The sequence below is a fragment of the Ascaphus truei genome, unplaced genomic scaffold, assembly GCF_040206685.1.
Source record: "Ascaphus truei isolate aAscTru1 unplaced genomic scaffold, aAscTru1.hap1 HAP1_SCAFFOLD_418, whole genome shotgun sequence".
Lineage (NCBI taxonomy): Eukaryota > Metazoa > Chordata > Amphibia > Anura > Ascaphidae > Ascaphus > Ascaphus truei.
This window is the reverse complement of record NW_027456749.1, coordinates 108,261-125,193: the sequence shown is the minus strand read 5'-3', so window position 1 is coordinate 125,193 and position 16,933 is coordinate 108,261. Positions and strand designations below refer to the sequence as shown.

Sequence of the window (16,933 nt, the reverse complement as noted above, 5' to 3'; positions counted from 1 at the left end):
CGCAGTAAACTCTGCGCTCGGTTCAGGCTAGATTCTTTCATTTTTTCTAAGTCTCTGCGCATGCGCAGTAAACACTGCGCCCGGCTCGAGTAGATTTGCCGTTGCTACACGACACAGACGGATCATTTGGCTTTCATGGGCAATTGAATGAGGTATCACATTTACTACTATATGTGTGTCCACTACTGACAGCAACTAGATAGTTTATTTGTGGTTGTCGCGTGCGCATAAGTTGCGTATGCGCAATAGCGGTATACACAAATTACGCAATGAGACAGACGGGAGGGTATACAAATGCTCCGCTTTCCCCCTTCTAGCAAATTTGTCCCTGCCGAAGCTCCTTTGCTGGAGGGAAACGCGCGTTGGACGCGCAATGTTGTCAGTCTCCTACTTGGAGCTGTTTTAATGTAGTGTCAGTAGTCTCCTGGTTCAGCTCACACAGTTCATGATACTGTTCTATTACAGCTGAGTGTCGCTCAGTCAGTGAGGTTTGCTGCCATCTCTCCACCTTGATTACTATTGTGCCTTGCAGTCTCTGTGCTGTGAATTCACGTCACTGCACTGCTGGCTGCCCCATGCAGTGTTAGTTAGTGTATAAGCACTCATGGTGTTTACACTTTCTACTCTGGATGTGACTTCATACATTTCTGGGGTCTGTCAACAAGCCAATTATCATACTAGGTGAAGCGCTTAGTAATTTTATTGCAATACTTCTCTCCTCACTGACGTTTACATCCCTTACTATCTGCTCTGTTGGCTGTTCCAGAGGGGATTTACCCTGACTAATAGCACTCTTAGTCTCCTACACCCTACCACATTTTACTGGTAAATAGGGTCTCTCCATCCTATAATTAGGCGACCTAGGTGCTAAGTATTGTTGATTTAATTTATTTTTAATCTTATTACACACTTCTTTGATAATATATGTTTTAAGTAAATCATTAAAAGGTATATTTTCATTTGAGTGGTGTGCAATTTAGTGAATTCTATTAGGAGTCCAACCATTTGCACTCCTTCACTTTTCTAACTCTATGGCCAGAACATACTTGGAAACGGGAGGTAACTCTCACTGTATTACTTCCCGTGTAAAACATTATTATAAATAAATACATCCACTCCTTATAAACAACTTGTTTCTGCCCCGAAGAGAAGACAATGTAATAAAGAGAGTAATTTTTCCCAAAGGTCACAAAGAGTTAGACCCTGGGATAGGAACTACCAGCGGTTACGGTGCTGTGCTCTGGCACATGGCAGACATATGACACGTGACACATTATTGGAGCTGTGCTCTGGCACATGGGAGACATATGACACGTGACACATTATTGGAGCTGTGCTCTGGCACATGGGAGACATATGACACGTGACACATTACCTTGCGCAGTAACCCCCCGGTCTGCCGCTCCGGAGTGCTCTCCTCTGAGGAAGGTTTCGCTTTCTCCTTGTTGTTGTTGGAATCGTTGTCCTTGATAATGTCATACTGCCGGCAGAAGAGCGCAATGACCGCTGCAAGAGAGTGCGAATCAGGCCAGGGAGACCTCCCTACAACCTCATCGCAGACAGCTATGTACAGAGCTCAAATATCCATCCCGGTGCAAGAGGTAGGTGTGCCTGATGTCTGTGTATTAGGAGGGGGTGAGAGGGTAGTGTCTTTGATGGCAGTATATTAGTGTTTAGAGTTGGTGTTTGAAGCAATATATCTAGGTTGGGTGGAGTTTGTGTTTGTAGGGATATATGTGGGTTGGATAGAGTTGGTGTTTGTAGGGATATATGTGGGTTGGGTAGAGTTGGTGTTTGTAGGGATATATGTGGGTTGGATGGAGTTTGTGTTTGTAGGGATATATGTGGGTTGGGTAGAGTTGGTGTTTGTAGGGATATATGTGGGTTAGATGGAGTTGGTGTTTGTAGGGATATATGTGGGTTGGATGGAGTTTGTGTTTGTAGGGATACATGTGGGTTGGATGGAGTTTGTGTTTGTAGGGATATATGTGGGTTGGGTACAGTTGGTGTTTGAAGCAATATATCTAGGTTGGGTGGAGTTTGTGTTTGTAGGGATATATGTGGGTTGGATGGAGTTTGTGTTTGTAGGGATATGTGGGTTGGGTGGAGTTGGTGTTTGTAGGGATATATGTGGGTTGGATGAGGTTTGTGTTTGTAGGGATATATGTGGGTTGGGTGGAGTTGGTGTTTGTAGGGATATATGTGGGTTGGATGGAGTTTGTGTTTGTAGGGATATATGTGGGTTGGATGGAGTTGGTGTTTGTAGGGATATATGTGGGTTGGATGGAGTTGGTGTTTGTAGGGATATATGTGGGTTGGATGGAGTTTGTGTTTGTAGGGATATATGTGGGTTGGATGGAGTTGGTGTTTGTAGGGATACATGTGGGTTGGATGGAGTTTGTGTTTGTAGGGATATATGTGGGTTGGATGGAGTTGGTGTTTGTAGGGATATATGTGGGTTGGATGGAGTTTGTGTTTGTAGGGATATATGTGGGTTGGGTAGAGTTTGTGTTTGTAGGGATATTTGTGGGTTGGATGGAGTTGGTGTTTGTAGGGATACATGTGGGTTGGATGGAGTTTGTGTTTGTAGGGATATATGTGGGTTGGGTAGAGTTTGTGTTTGTAGGGATATATGTGGGTTGGATGGAGTTTGTGTTTGTAGGGATATATGTGGGTTGGGTAGAGTTGGTGTTTGTAGGGATATATGTGGGTTGGGTACAGTTTGTGTTTGTAGGGATATATGTGGGTTGGATGGAGTTTGTGTTTGTAGGGATATGTGGGTTGGGTGGAGTTGGTGTTTGTAGGGATATATGTGGGTTGGATGAGGTTTGTGTTTGTAGGGATATATGTGGGTTGGGTGGAGTTGGTGTTTGTAGGGATATATGTGGGTTGGGTACAGTTTGTGTTTGTAGGGATATATGTGGGTTGGATGTAGTTTGTGTTTGTAGGGATATATGTGGGTTGTATGGAGTTTGTGTTTGTAGGGATATGTGGGTTGGGTGGAGTTGGTGTTTGTAGGGATATATGTGGGTTGGATGAGGTTTGTGTTTGTAGGGATATATGTGGGTTGGGTGGAGTTGGTGTTTGTAGGGATATATGTGGGTTGGATGGAGTTTGTGTTTGTAGGGATATATGTGGGTTGGATGGAGTTTGTGTTTGTAGGGATATATGTGGGTTGGATGGAGTTTGTGTTTGTAGGGATATATGTGGGTTGGATGGAGTTGGTGTTTGTAGGGATATATGTGGGTTGGATGGAGTTTGTGTTTGTAGGGAAATATGTGGGTTGGATGGAGTTGGTGTTTGTAGGGATATATGTGGGTTGGATGAGTGGGTGTTTGTAGGGATATATGTGGGTTGGGTACAGTTGGTGTTTGTAGGGATACATGTGGGTTGGATGGAGTTGGTGTTTGTACGGATATATGTGGGTTGGATGGAGTTGGTGTTTGTAGGGATACATGTGGGTTGGATGGAGTTTGTGTTTGTAGGGATATATGTGGGTTGGGTAGAGTTTGTGTTTGTAGGGATATATGTGGGTTGGATGGAGTTTGTGTTTGTAGGGATATATGTGGGTTAGATGGAGTTTGTGTTTGTAGGGATATATGTGGGTTGGATGGAGTTGGTGTTTGTATGGATATATGTGGGTTAGATGGAGTTTGTGTTTGTAGGGATATATGTGGGTTGGATGGAGTTTGTGTTTGTAGGGATATATGTGGGTTAGATGGAGTTGGTGTTTGTAGGGATATATGTGGGTTGGGTAGAGTTTGTGTTTGTAGGGATATATGTGGGTTGGATAGAGTTTGTGTTTGTAGGGATATATGTGGGTTGGGTAGAGTTGGTGTTTGTAGGGATATATGTGGGTTGGATTGAGTTGGTGTTTGTAGGGATATATGTGGGTTGGATAGAGTTGGTGTTTGTAGGGATATATGTGGGTTGGATAGAGTTGGTGTTTGTAGGGATATATGTGGGTTGGATGGAGTTTGTGTTTGTAGGGATATATGTGGGTTGGATGGAGTTGGTGTTTGTAGGGATATATGTGGGTTAGATGGAGTTTGTGTTTGTAGGGATATATGTGGGTTGGATGGAGTTGGTGTTTGTAGGGATATATATGGGTTGGATGGAGTTTGTGTTTGTAGGGAAATATGTGGGTTGGATGGAGTTGGTGTTTGTAGGGATATACGTGGGTTGGGTAGAGTTTGTGTTTGTAGGGATATATGTGGGTTAGATGGAGTTTGTGTTTGTAGGGATATATGTGGGTTGGATGGAGTTTGTGTTTGCAGTAATACGTGGGTTGGGTAGAGTTGGTGTTTGTAGGGATATATGTGGGTTGGATGGAGTTTGTGTTTGCAGTAATATGTGGGTTGGATGGAGCTGGTGTTTGTAGAGATATATGTGGGTTGGATGGAGTTTGTGTTTGTAGGGATATATGTGGGTTGGGTACAGTTGGTGTTTGTAGGGATAAATGTGGGTTGGATGGAGTTTGTGTTTGTAGGGATATATGTGGGTTGGATGGAGTTTGTGTTTGTAGGGATATATGTGGGTTGGATGGAGTTTGTGTTTGTAGGGATATATGTGGGTTAGATGGAGTTTGTGTTTGTAGGGATAAATGTGGGTTGGATGGAGTTTGTGTTCGTAGAGATATATGTGGGTTGGATAGAGTTTGTGTTTGTAGGGATATATGTGGGTTGGATGGAGTTTGTGTTTGTAGGGATATACAGTATGTGGGTTGGATGGAGTTGGTGTTTGTAGGGATATATGTGGGTTGGATGGAGTTTGTGTTTGTAGGGAAATATGTGGGTTGGATGGAGTTGGTGTTTGTAGGGATATATGTGGGTTGGATGGAGTTGGTGTTTGTAGGGATATATGTGGGTTAGATGGAGTTTGTGTTTGTAGGGATATATGTGGGTTGGATGGAGTTTGTGTTTGTAGGGATATATGTGGGTTAGATGGAGTTGGTGTTTGTAGGGATATATGTGGGTTGGGTAGAGTTTGTGTTTGTAGGGATATACGTGGGTTGGGTACAGTTGGTGTTTATAGGGAATTATGTGGGTTGGGTAGAGTTTGTGTTTGTAGGGATACATGTGGGTTGGATAGAGTTGGTGTTTGTAGGGATATATGTGGGTTGGATAGAGTTGGTGTTTGTAGGGATATATGTGGGTTGGATGGAGTTTGTGTTTGTAGGGATATATGTGGGTTGGATGGAGTTGGTGTTTGTAGGGATATCTGTGGGTTGGATGGAGTTGGTGTTTGTAGGGATATATGTGGGTTGGGTAGAGTTGGTGTTTGTAGGGATATATGTGGGTTGGATGGAGTTTGTGTTTGTAGGGATATATGTGGGTTGGATGGAGTTGGTGTTTGTAGGGATATATGTGGGTTGGGTAGAGTTGGTGTTTGTAGGGATATATGTGGGTTGGGTAGAGTTGGTGTTTGCAGTGATATACGTGGGTTGGGTAGAGTTTGTGTTTGTAGGGATATATGTGGGTTGGGTAGAGTTGGTGTTTGTAGGGATATATGTGGGTTGGATGGAGTTTGTGTTTGTAGGGATATACGTGGGTTGGATGGAGTTGGTGTTTGTAGGGATATATGTGGGTTGGATGGAGTTGGTGTTTGTAGGGATACATGTGGGTTGGGTAGAGTTTGTGTTTGTAGGGATATATGTGGGTTGGGTAGAGTTTGTGTTTGTAGGGATATATGTGGGTTGGATGGAGTTTGTGTTTGTAGGGATATATGTGGGTTAGATGGAGTTTGTGTTTGTAGGGATATATGTGGGTTGGATGGAGTTGGTGTTTGTATGGATATATGTGGGTTAGATGGAGTTTGTGTTTGTAGGGATATATGTGGGTTGGATGGAGTTTGTGTTTGTAGGGATATATGTGGGTTAGATGGAGTTGGTGTTTGTAGGGATATATGTGGGTTGGGTAGAGTTGGTGTTTGTAGGGATATATGTGGGTTGGATTGAGTTGGTGTTTGTAGGGATATATGTGGGTTGGATAGAGTTGGTGTTTGTAGGGATATATGTGGGTTGGATAGAGTTGGTGTTTGTAGGGATATATGTGGGTTGGATGGAGTTTGTGTTTGTAGGGATATATGTGGGTTGGATGGAGTTGGTGTTTGTAGGGATATATGTGGGTTAGATGGAGTTTGTGTTTGTAGGGATATATGTGGGTTGGATGGAGTTGGTGTTTGTAGGGATATATGTGGGTTGGATGGAGTTTGTGTTTGTAGGGAAATATGTGGGTTGGATGGAGTTGGTGTTTGTAGGGATATACGTGGGTTGGGTAGAGTTTGTGTTTGTAGGGATATATGTGGGTTAGATGGAGTTTGTGTTTGTAGGGATATATGTGGGTTGGATGGAGTTTGTGTTTGCAGTAATAAGTGGGTTGGGTAGAGTTGGTGTTTGTAGGGATATATGTGGGTTGGATGGAGTTTGTGTTTGCAGTAATATGTGGGTTGGATGGAGCTGGTGTTTGTAGGGATATATGTGGGTTGGATGGAGTTTGTGTTTGTAGGGATATATGTGGGTTGGGTACAGTTGGTGTTTGTAGGGATAAATGTGGGTTGGATGGAGTTTGTGTTTGTAGGGATATATGTGGGTTGGATGGAGTTTGTGTTTGTAGGGATATATGTGGGTTGGATGGAGTTTGTGTTTGTAGGGATATATGTGGGTTAGATGGAGTTTGTGTTTGTAGGGATAAATGTGGGTTGGATGGAGTTTGTGTTCGTAGAGATATATGTGGGTTGGATAGAGTTTGTGTTTGTAGGGATATATGTGGGTTGGATGGAGTTTGTGTTTGTAGGGATATACAGTATGTGGGTTGGATGGAGTTGGTGTTTGTAGGGATATATGTGGGTTGGATGGAGTTTGTGTTTGTAGGGAAATATGTGGGTTGGATGGAGTTGGTGTTTGTAGGGATATATGTGGGTTGGATGGAGTTGGTGTTTGTAGGGATATATGTGGGTTAGATGGAGTTTGTGTTTGTAGGGATATATGTGGGTTGGATGGAGTTTGTGTTTGTAGGGATATATGTGGGTTAGATGGAGTTGGTGTTTGTAGGGATATATGTGGGTTGGGTAGAGTTTGTGTTTGTAGGGATATACGTGGGTTGGGTACAGTTGGTGTTTATAGGGAATTATGTGGGTTGGGTAGAGTTTGTGTTTGTAGGGATATATGTGGGTTGGATAGAGTTGGTGTTTGTAGGGATATATGTGGGTTGGATAGAGTTGGTGTTTGTAGGGATATATGTGGGTTGGATGGAGTTTGTGTTTGTAGGGATATATGTGGGTTGGATGGAGTTGGTGTTTGTAGGGATATCTGTGGGTTGGATGGAGTTGGTGTTTGTAGGGATATATGTGGGTTGGGTAGAGTTGGTGTTTGTAGGGATATATGTGGGTTGGATGGAGTTTGTGTTTGTAGGGATATATGTGGGTTGGATGGAGTTGGTGTTTGTAGGGATATATGTGGGTTGGGTAGAGTTGGTGTTTGTAGGGATATATGTGGGTTGGGTAGAGTTGGTGTTTGCAGTGATATACGTGGGTTGGGTAGAGTTTGTGTTTGTAGGGATATATGTGGGTTGGGTAGAGTTGGTGTTTGTAGGGATATATGTGGGTTGGATGGAGTTTGTGTTTGTAGGGATATACGTGGGTTGGATGGAGTTGGTGTTTGTAGGGATATACGTGGGTTGGGTAGAGTTTGTGTTTGTAGGGATATATGTGGGTTAGATGGAGTTTGTGTTTGTAGGGATATATGTGGGTTGGATAGAGTTTGTGTTTGCAGTAATAAGTGGGTTGGGTAGAGTTGGTGTTTGTAGGGATATATGTGGGTTGGATGGAGTTTGTGTTTGCAGTAATATGTGGGTTGGATGGAGCTGGTGTTTGTAGGGATATATGTGGGTTGGATGGAGTTTGTGTTTGTAGGGATATATGTGGGTTGGGTAGAGTTGGTGTTTGTAGGGATAAATGTGGGTTGGATGGAGTTTCTGTTTGTAGGGATATATGTGGGTTGGATAGAGTTTGTGTTTGTAGGGATATATGTGGGTTGGATGGAGTTTGTGTTTGTAGGGATATATGTGGGTTAGATGGAGTTTGTGTTTGTAGGGATAAATGTGGGTTGGATGGAGTTTGTGTTTGTAGGGATATATGTGGGTTGGATAGAGTTTGTGTTTGTAGGGATATATGTGGGTTGGATGGAGTTTGTGTTTGTAGGGATATATGTGGGTTGGATGGAGTTTGTGTTTGCAGTAATAAGTGGGTTGGGTAGAGTTGGTGTTTGTAGGGATATATGTGGGTTGGATGGAGTTTGTGTTTGCAGTAATATGTGGGTTGGATGGAGTTTGTGTTTGTAGGGATATATGTGGGTTGGATGGAGTTTGTGTTTGTAGGGATATATGTGGGTTGGGTAGAGTTGGTGTTTGTAGGGATACATGAAGGTTGGATGGAGTTTGTGTTTGTAGGGATATATGTGTATGTGGGTTAGATGGAGTTTGTGTTTGTAGGGATATATGTGGGTTGGGTAGAGTTGGAGTTTGTAGGGATATAAGTGGGTTGGATGGAGTTGGTGTTTGCAGTGATATATGTGGGTTGGATGGAGTTTATGTTTGTAGGGATATATGTGGGTTGGGTAGAGTTGGAGTTTGTAGGGATATAAGTGGGTTGGATGGAGTTGGTGTTTGTAGGGATATATGTGGGTTGGGTAGAGTTGGTGTTTGCAGTGATATACGTGGGTTGGGTAGAGTTTGTGTTTGTAGGGATATATGTGGGTTGGATGGAGTTGGTGTTTGTAGGGATATATGTGGGTTGGATGGAGTTTGTGTTTGTAGGGATATATGTGGGTTGGATGGAGTTGGTGTTTGTAGGGCTATATGTGGGTTGGATGGAGTTTGTGTTTGTAGGGATATATGTGGGTTGGATGGAGTTTGTGTTTGTAGGGATATATGTGGGTTGGATAGAGTTGGTGTTTGTAGGGATATATGTGGGTTGGATGGAGTTTGTGTTTGTAGGGATATATGTGGGTTGGATGGAGTTGGTGTTTGTAGGGATATCTGTGGGTTGGATGGAGTTGGTGTTTGTAGGGATATATGTGGGTTGGGTAGAGTTGGTGTTTGTAGGGATATATGTGGGTTGGATGGAGTTTGTGTTTGTAGGGATATATGTGGGTTGGATGGAGTTGGTGTTTGTAGGGATATATGTGGGTTGGGTAGAGTTGGTGTTTGTAGGGATATATGTGGGTTGGGTAGAGTTGGTGTTTGCAGTGATATACGTGGGTTGGGTAGAGTTTGTGTTTGTAGGGATATATGTGGGTTGGGTAGAGTTTGTGTTTGTAGGGATATATGTGGGTTGGATGGAGTTTGTGTTTGTAGGGATATACGTGGGTTGGATGGAGTTGGTGTTTGTAGGGATATACGTGGGTTGGGTAGAGTTTGTGTTTGTAGGGATATATGTGGGTTAGATGGAGTTTGTGTTTGTAGGGATATATGTGGGTTGGATAGAGTTTGTGTTTGCAGTAATAAGTGGGTTGGGTAGAGTTGGTGTTTGTAGGGATATATGTGGGTTGGATGGAGTTTGTGTTTGCAGTAATATGTGGGTTGGATGGAGCTGGTGTTTGTAGGGATATATGTGGGTTGGATGGAGTTTGTGTTTGTAGGGATATATGTGGGTTGGGTAGAGTTGGTGTTTGTAGGGATAAATGTGGGTTGGATGGAGTTTGTGTTTGTAGGGATATATGTGGGTTGGATAGAGTTTGTGTTTGTAGGGATATATGTGGGTTGGATGGAGTTTGTGTTTGTAGGGATATATGTGGGTTAGATGGAGTTTGTGTTTGTAGGGATAAATGTGGGTTGGATGGAGTTTGTGTTTGTAGGGATATATGTGGGTTGGATAGAGTTTGTGTTTGTAGGGATATATGTGGGTTGGATGGAGTTTGTGTTTGTAGGGATATATGTGGGTTGGATGGAGTTTGTGTTTGCAGTAATAAGTGGGTTGGGTAGAGTTGGTGTTTGTAGGGATATATGTGGGTTGGATGGAGTTTGTGTTTGCAGTAATATGTGGGTTGGATGGAGTTTGTGTTTGTAGGGATATATGTGGGTTGGATGGAGTTTGTGTTTGTAGGGATATATGTGGGTTGGGTAGAGTTGGTGTTTGTAGGGATACATGAAGGTTGGATGGAGTTTGTGTTTGTAGGGATATATGTGTATGTGGGTTAGATGGAGTTTGTGTTTGTAGGGATATATGTGGGTTGGGTAGAGTTGGAGTTTGTAGGGATATAAGTGGTTTGGATGGAGTTGGTGTTTGCAGTGATATATGTGGGTTGGATGGAGTTTATGTTTGTAGGGATATATGTGGGTTGGGTAGAGTTGGAGTTTGTAGGGATATAAGTGGGTTGGATGGAGTTGGTGTTTGTAGGGATATATGTGGGTTGGGTAGAGTTGGTGTTTGCAGTGATATACGTGGGTTGGGTAGAGTTTGTGTTTGTAGGGATATATGTGGGTTGGATGGAGTTGGTGTTTGTAGGGATATATGTGGGTTGGATGGAGTTTGTGTTTGTAGGGATATATGTGGGTTGGATGGAGTTGGTGTTTGTAGGGCTATATGTGGGTTGGATGGAGTTTGTGTTTGTAGGGATATATGTGGGTTGGATGGAGTTTGTGTTTGTAGGGATATATGTGGGTTGGATGGAGTTTGTGTTTGTAGGGATATACATGGGTTGGGTAGAGTTGGTGTTTGTAGGGATTCACACTGTATTTGTTGCTGTGTACTAGTATCACTGGTTGCTGTCAGACTGCAGGAGGTGATAGCTGGATGTAGGATTCTCACCTGCCCACATAAGCAGCACGGCCACGATAATGATGATCTCTCCTGTCTCCAAATGTCGCTCCTTATCCACTCCCTGCACTGTGATGTCCCCTGCACAGATACAACAAAAGTCACACACAGTGTGCGCCTATTCCAAAAGGTCGACGAGTGACCGCCAGTTCTGGGCACTTCTCGGATGAGTTTGCATGTGTAGCTATTCAGAGATCTCTGATAACATGGCAAACTCACTGAGACCTGCTTTTACCTGATCGGTTGCACTCCCACTCAGACAAAATCGCTGAGATCTGCTTCTACCCGATCAATAGCTCTCCCACTCAGACAAGCCGAGTGGGAGCTTAAAAAATGCTCAAACTCCATTTGTGGAAATATCGAGCTATTTAGGTGACGTTGAGATTCACATCACGGCTGCAACTAGGACATTCTCATTTCGCCACCTGAAGGGAGCCGAGCTGAGATCCGCGATGTGACTCTGAAGAAAAAAATGATTTTTACTACATCGGATTGAAGTCGGGAGTCTCTGGAGCTGACACATTAATATCATTGAAAATAGAAAGAAAAACTAGGACCTTTCTTAATAGCGCAGTTCACAAAGAACTATAGTGAATATACTAATAGTGAATCAATAAAGTGCTTATTAAATCAGATACACAAGAGTGGGATGGTTACCCACAGTGACAATCAATAGGTTTACTGGCAAATGCTTGTTTTGTATTGTACTGTTATGTCAATGTTATTTTATTGTGTATTTATTTTGATTGCAAACAAATGGGCAGACATGCTATTAGCCATTTTTGTCTACTATTGCTTTTGTATGTGTGGTGGTGGGGGCAGGGGGTGGGGGGATGTTGCCCAAGAGAGGGTGGTTAGGCCCAACTAAAGCGGTTACCAACCTCTAAGGTAATTAAGGGGATAGTGATCAGTAGTTAGTTTTTTTATTGTAATGTTTCTGCCCGCGGAGGACGGAGATGAGGATGACCTTCATCCTAGCAGGGGTAAGTACAACTTTAATTTACTACATGCTGGCTGGGTGATGTTTTGTTTTATTTTTTCTATTTTTCTTTTAATTATTATAATTATTATTGCTTCAGTAAATAATGAAAGAAACATCAATACTTTCGTTTTTACAGATAACTGAAAATAATATTCTATGGTGAGGGGGGGAGTGTCACGGGAGACCAGTGCTTATCCCACAAAAATACCTGGATCCTTGAAATGGTTTCCAGAACGAAAGTCCGCGAAATACAGTCTTTAGGTATCAATCCCCAGGAGCCGGGTTGATACGCAAACAAGAGACGCGAAACCGTCTTTGGCGAGGGGCGCCGCTTGCAGCCCCTGTTTCTCCGCCGAAAGAAGTGTTTTCGTTCTGCGCTTGCAGAATTTGTTTCCAAGTCCTTAGTTCTAAGGAACTTTCGTAGCGGGGTACAATCCTTGGTTACGATGGAATCGTAAGTGGAACACGCTATAACTTCCGATGGATCACAGAAGAACACAGTTGAACACCCGCCCGATAGCGTGCACGGGCTTATAACACCCGCCCAAGCCTATCTGGGGAATACACAGCCAATCTTGGCGTGTGAAGCAAATTCCCACCCAATGGCAAGTTTGCCACCAGTTCCTGCAGCCGGGCAAAGGGCTTCACGGTATGCCAAGGGTCATGCGCTAACTTCACACTTAACCCGCTTAGCATACCTGACCAAGCCCCCTTGCATGGTGGCAGAATGTCTACCTTTCTTCAGGATGCCCGGACATCTGCTAGGCAAACAGTTTACATACATTTCCTGACATTTAGCACTTTCCCCAGGTCGGAGTCTTTTGAAGCCCTGGACATTTGCAGACACTCTGGAGTCAGCTCGACAGGGAGTCTCAGAAGCCCGGACTTACATTATACATGACTCATCTCTGATCATAAATGACAATAGTGAATGCTTAATGTATCCGCTGTCCTGCCTGGCTGAAATGTAAATGTCCCGGTTCCTATAACTTTAAAGTACTAAACTCAGAGCTACTTCTCATTTATGCCTTTAAATAAATGTTACAGTCTCATAACTATACCTGGTTACATGTTTACCCCCTAGCACGCTGCACACCAAAAATTAGAAAGCTAGGACCTTCCTATCCAAAGTTAGCTGCTTAATTATGTGAGGGCTGTGATGTGGTTTGTGGTTTGTGGTTAAACTTTTTCCCGGTCTGCGGTTTGGGGCCGGGATGCAATGTTGCAATGCCCGGGCACAATCGATAACCAGAGACGCACTTTACTAATTGACCTTAATTGAATGATGAGACCACATTATACACTGTTGCAATCCGGCATCTTTTCCTGACCGCAGACCACTTAACCAATTTAGCTCGCGTTAAGGCTTCCCTTGCTTGTCTGCGGTTACACAGTGATACAGTGTTGTAATGCCGGGCCCGACCACATAATCACAGGCACGCTTATCCAATTAACCCTTTAAACAGTGCTAGAGGCCACTTATTCGTAGGGACCACTGCAGACTGCCCTAGGAGGGTCATAGACGTTTTCAACAGCAGAGGATTCGTATTTTGCCTTATTTGCTTCACTTATACTTACTGTAGCGCCGACGAGTATTCTAAAACAAACCTGGGGCAATCACCAACAAGACCCAGGTACATGCTGGGTACATGCCGGGTACATGCCGGGTACATGCCGGGTACATGCTGGGTACATGCCGGGTACATGCTGGGTACAGGCTGGGTACAGGCTGGGTACATGCTGGGTACATCCTGGGTACATGCTGGGTACATGCTGGGAACATGCCGGGTACATGCCGGGTACATGCCGGGTACATGCCGGGTACATGCTGGGTACATGCCGGGTACATGCTGGGTACAGGCTGGGTACAGGCTGGGTACATGCTGGGTACATCCTGGGTACATGCTGGGTACATGCTGGGAACATGCCGGGTACATGCCGGGTACATGCCGGGTACATGCCGGGTACATGCTGGGCACATGCCGGGTACATGCTGGGTACAGGCTGGGTACAGGCTGGGTACATCCTGGGTACATCCTGGGTACATGCTGCAACATTTCCCTGACATTTCTGCAGACAGACTAATGGCCCATCAGATTAACAACGAGGTCCCTGGCAGTCCCGTCAAACTGAATGGGACCGCCAGGGACCCCTGCTGTGTTAATCCGATGGGCCATTAGTCTCTGCAGAAATGTCACTGAAATGTTTGCAGCGTGTACCCAGCATGTACCCAGCATGTACCCAGCATGTACCCAGCATGTACCCAGCATGTACCCAGCATGTACCCAGCATGTACCCAGCATGTGCCCAGCATGTACCCAGCATGTACCCAGCATGTACCCAGCATGCACCCAGCATGTACCCAGCATGTACCCAGCATGTACCCAGCATGTACCCAGCATGTACCCAGCATGTACCCAGCATGTGCCCAGCATGTACAGTACCCAGCATGTACCCAGCATGTACCCAGCATGTGCCCAGCATGTACAGTACCCAGCATGTACCCAGCATGTGCCCAGCATGTACAGTACCCAGCATGTGCCTGGATCTTGTTGGTGATAGCCCCAGATTTTCCAAGGCAAGTTTAAGGCTAGTTTTAGAATTCTCGTCGGCGCACCTGTACAGTGCTTGTTTTCCTCCAGCTGTTCGTCTCAGGCTTTGACTATAGCAGGTGGGACTTGCACTGTGTGTTAGCAATCCAATAGCCTCCTAGGCAGTGTTTAGCAATATTGCTTATTTGCATATCCTTCATCACATATTGTGATTATCTGAATATACTCATTATACAAGTTATCGGATTTAGCAATATTACTTATTCCCTTGATCATATTTAGTGATTATCTGCACTATACAGGTTAGATCACCTTGATGTTATTTAGACTAGGTTTATGCATCTAGTAAATCATATGTGCTCAGAATCTGTTTATCTAGAGATTTTGGTGTTGGAGGGGTGTTAATTAGGGAAGCACAACAGAACATTTCTATCTGTGGGAACGGGCTTGAAGAAGGGGCGTCAGAGGCCCCGAAACGTTCGTTGCGGCTCTACTTTTTTCACCCTACATTTTTTACGTGTATTATAGGTTGTTCCTGTTTTTTCCCTCCTTTTGTCGTCACATTGTGGTTATCCTCCATCCCCCTTTTTTTCACCCCCAACCACTCCCTTCCCTCCACATTATTGTAGTTGTTGTTTCGCGAGATGTGATCTCCAGACCCTGCATTTGGGTATTGTAACGCGTAGCTCACCACAAACGAGGCGCGACCCCGGGGCTGAGGTAGGGATTGGTATATAACGCCGACCACAACCGCGAGGGCGCGTCTATTGTGTAGGATAGTCGTGCAAGCCGGATCAGGGTTATAGAAGACAGCGTTAATGTGATACTTGCCAGGTCCAGGGGTGTAGAGTAGCGGATCGTTGGGGTACGTAGCCAGAGTCGGGTTGGAGAAGGTATTTTAGTCGTAATGCCAAAGCCAGGGTCAGTGCAGGAGAGAGTAGAGTAGCGGATCGTTGGGGTGCGTAGCCGGAGTCAGGATTGGAGAGAGTAGAGTAGTCGTAATGCCAAAGACAGGGTCAGAGTAGGAGAGAGGAGCGTCATCGTAATCCAAAGCTAGGGTCAGTGCAGGAGAGAGCAGCGTCGTCGTAATCCAAAGCCAGGGTCAGTGCAGGAGAGAGCAGGGTCGTCGTAATCCAAAGCCAGGGTCAGTGCAGGAGAGAGTAGAGTAGCGGATCGTTGGGGTGCGTAGCCGGAGTCAGGATTGGAGAGAGTAGAGTAGTCGTAATGCCAAAGACGGGTCAGAGTAGGAGAGAGGAGCGTCATCGTAATGCCAAAGCCAGGGTCAGTGCAGGAGAGAGCAGGGTCATCGTAATCCAAAGCCAGGGTCAGTGCAGGAGAGAGCAGCGTCATCGTAATCCAAAGCCAGGGTCAGTGCAGGAGAGAGCAGGGTCATCGTAATCCAAAGCCGGGGTCAGAGTAGGAGAAAGTCACAAAGTAGGTTCCAGGCAGGTCAGGCAGGTCAGGCAGGTCAGACAGGTCAGGCAGGTCAGGCAGGTCAGGCAGCAGACAGGCTCTAAGCAGTGAGGTTCAGCGTCACACAAACAGGAGTTATGCTCGGAGGCGGAGCGCTGAGCATAGCCGCGCGAGGTAGTCCTGACATCAGAGCGGAGGCGGGGCCTTGGGACGGAGACCACAGACCGGCGGAGAGAACGAGCACCACGCATGTGTCGCGCGTCACGGCCAGAGGAATGGGAGCGCGCCTTGCGCCCAGGGACAGGACAGGCTGAAGTAACCTGCGCAGTAACCGTGCATCACGCGTAAGTGCCTATAACGAAAATGGGGGTAATCAGCGCATTAATAAAAGCAGTATGCTCGGCTGGTTAACCCTATTTCGTATTGGGGATGAAGGGGTTAATTTTATATGCACTATCCATGTACTATTTTCCCCTCTGTACCTTATTGACCCCGTTTTGCAGGATTGTATAGGCCTGCGGTAATGTATTACACTGTATACCTGCATTACTAGTGTTTGGACACAAGATGCCGCTGCGCGAGCCAAGCCGCATGCTAATTGGAGAAGCATGGCGCGGTCTCTTTGTTCCATTGAGTACATAGTTACATAGTTACATAGTTACGTAGTTACATAGTTACATAGTAGATGAGGTTGAAAAAAGACGTACGTCCATCAAGTTCAACCTATGCTGAATTTAGCCAACAGATACTTTGGGCCTCATGCAGAGAGCATCGTTATTTCAAAACTCGCCATTTTTTATACAATTTCGCGCAGAAAACTGCAGAAAATGGCGAGTTACGAAAAACGCGCCAATTTTTTTTTTCTATTTCTAAAACTCGCCTCGCGGCTGGCGAGAACCTCCATCTCGCCATTTTTAAAACTCTCCGAATGCAGAGAGGTACGAACGGCATGTAGCGGCTGTTCGCGCCAGGAAAATGGCGCGATTTTCTCATTTTTGCCGCGCCAGGAAAAGTTGGCAATAAGATGGCGCTCGCCGCCTATAGCAAAGGGGACAAAAAATGCGCGATTTTTTCTTTACACATTTCTGAAGCGCGCATCTTTCCCATTTAAACTCGCCACACGCATCCATGTTAAACATAGCAGAATTCGAACTTTTCTGCATATGGAGAA

General features: G+C 44.9%; 1 protein-coding gene across 1 annotated transcript in view; it reads right to left on the bottom strand.

Annotated features, from left to right (window-relative positions):
• The window catches only part of LOC142484010 (fibronectin type III domain-containing protein 4-like), a 134,470-nt gene that overhangs the window by 21,657 nt on the left and 95,880 nt on the right, over positions 1–16,933 (bottom strand). Inside the window, exons 5-6 of the mRNA XM_075583970.1 lie at positions 10,807–10,896; positions 1,376–1,506 (exon numbers count right to left, since the gene is read on the bottom strand). Coding sequence (XP_075440085.1) covers positions 1,376–1,506; positions 10,807–10,896 — 221 coding nt within the window. The remainder of the gene's footprint in view (positions 1–1,375; positions 1,507–10,806; positions 10,897–16,933) is intronic.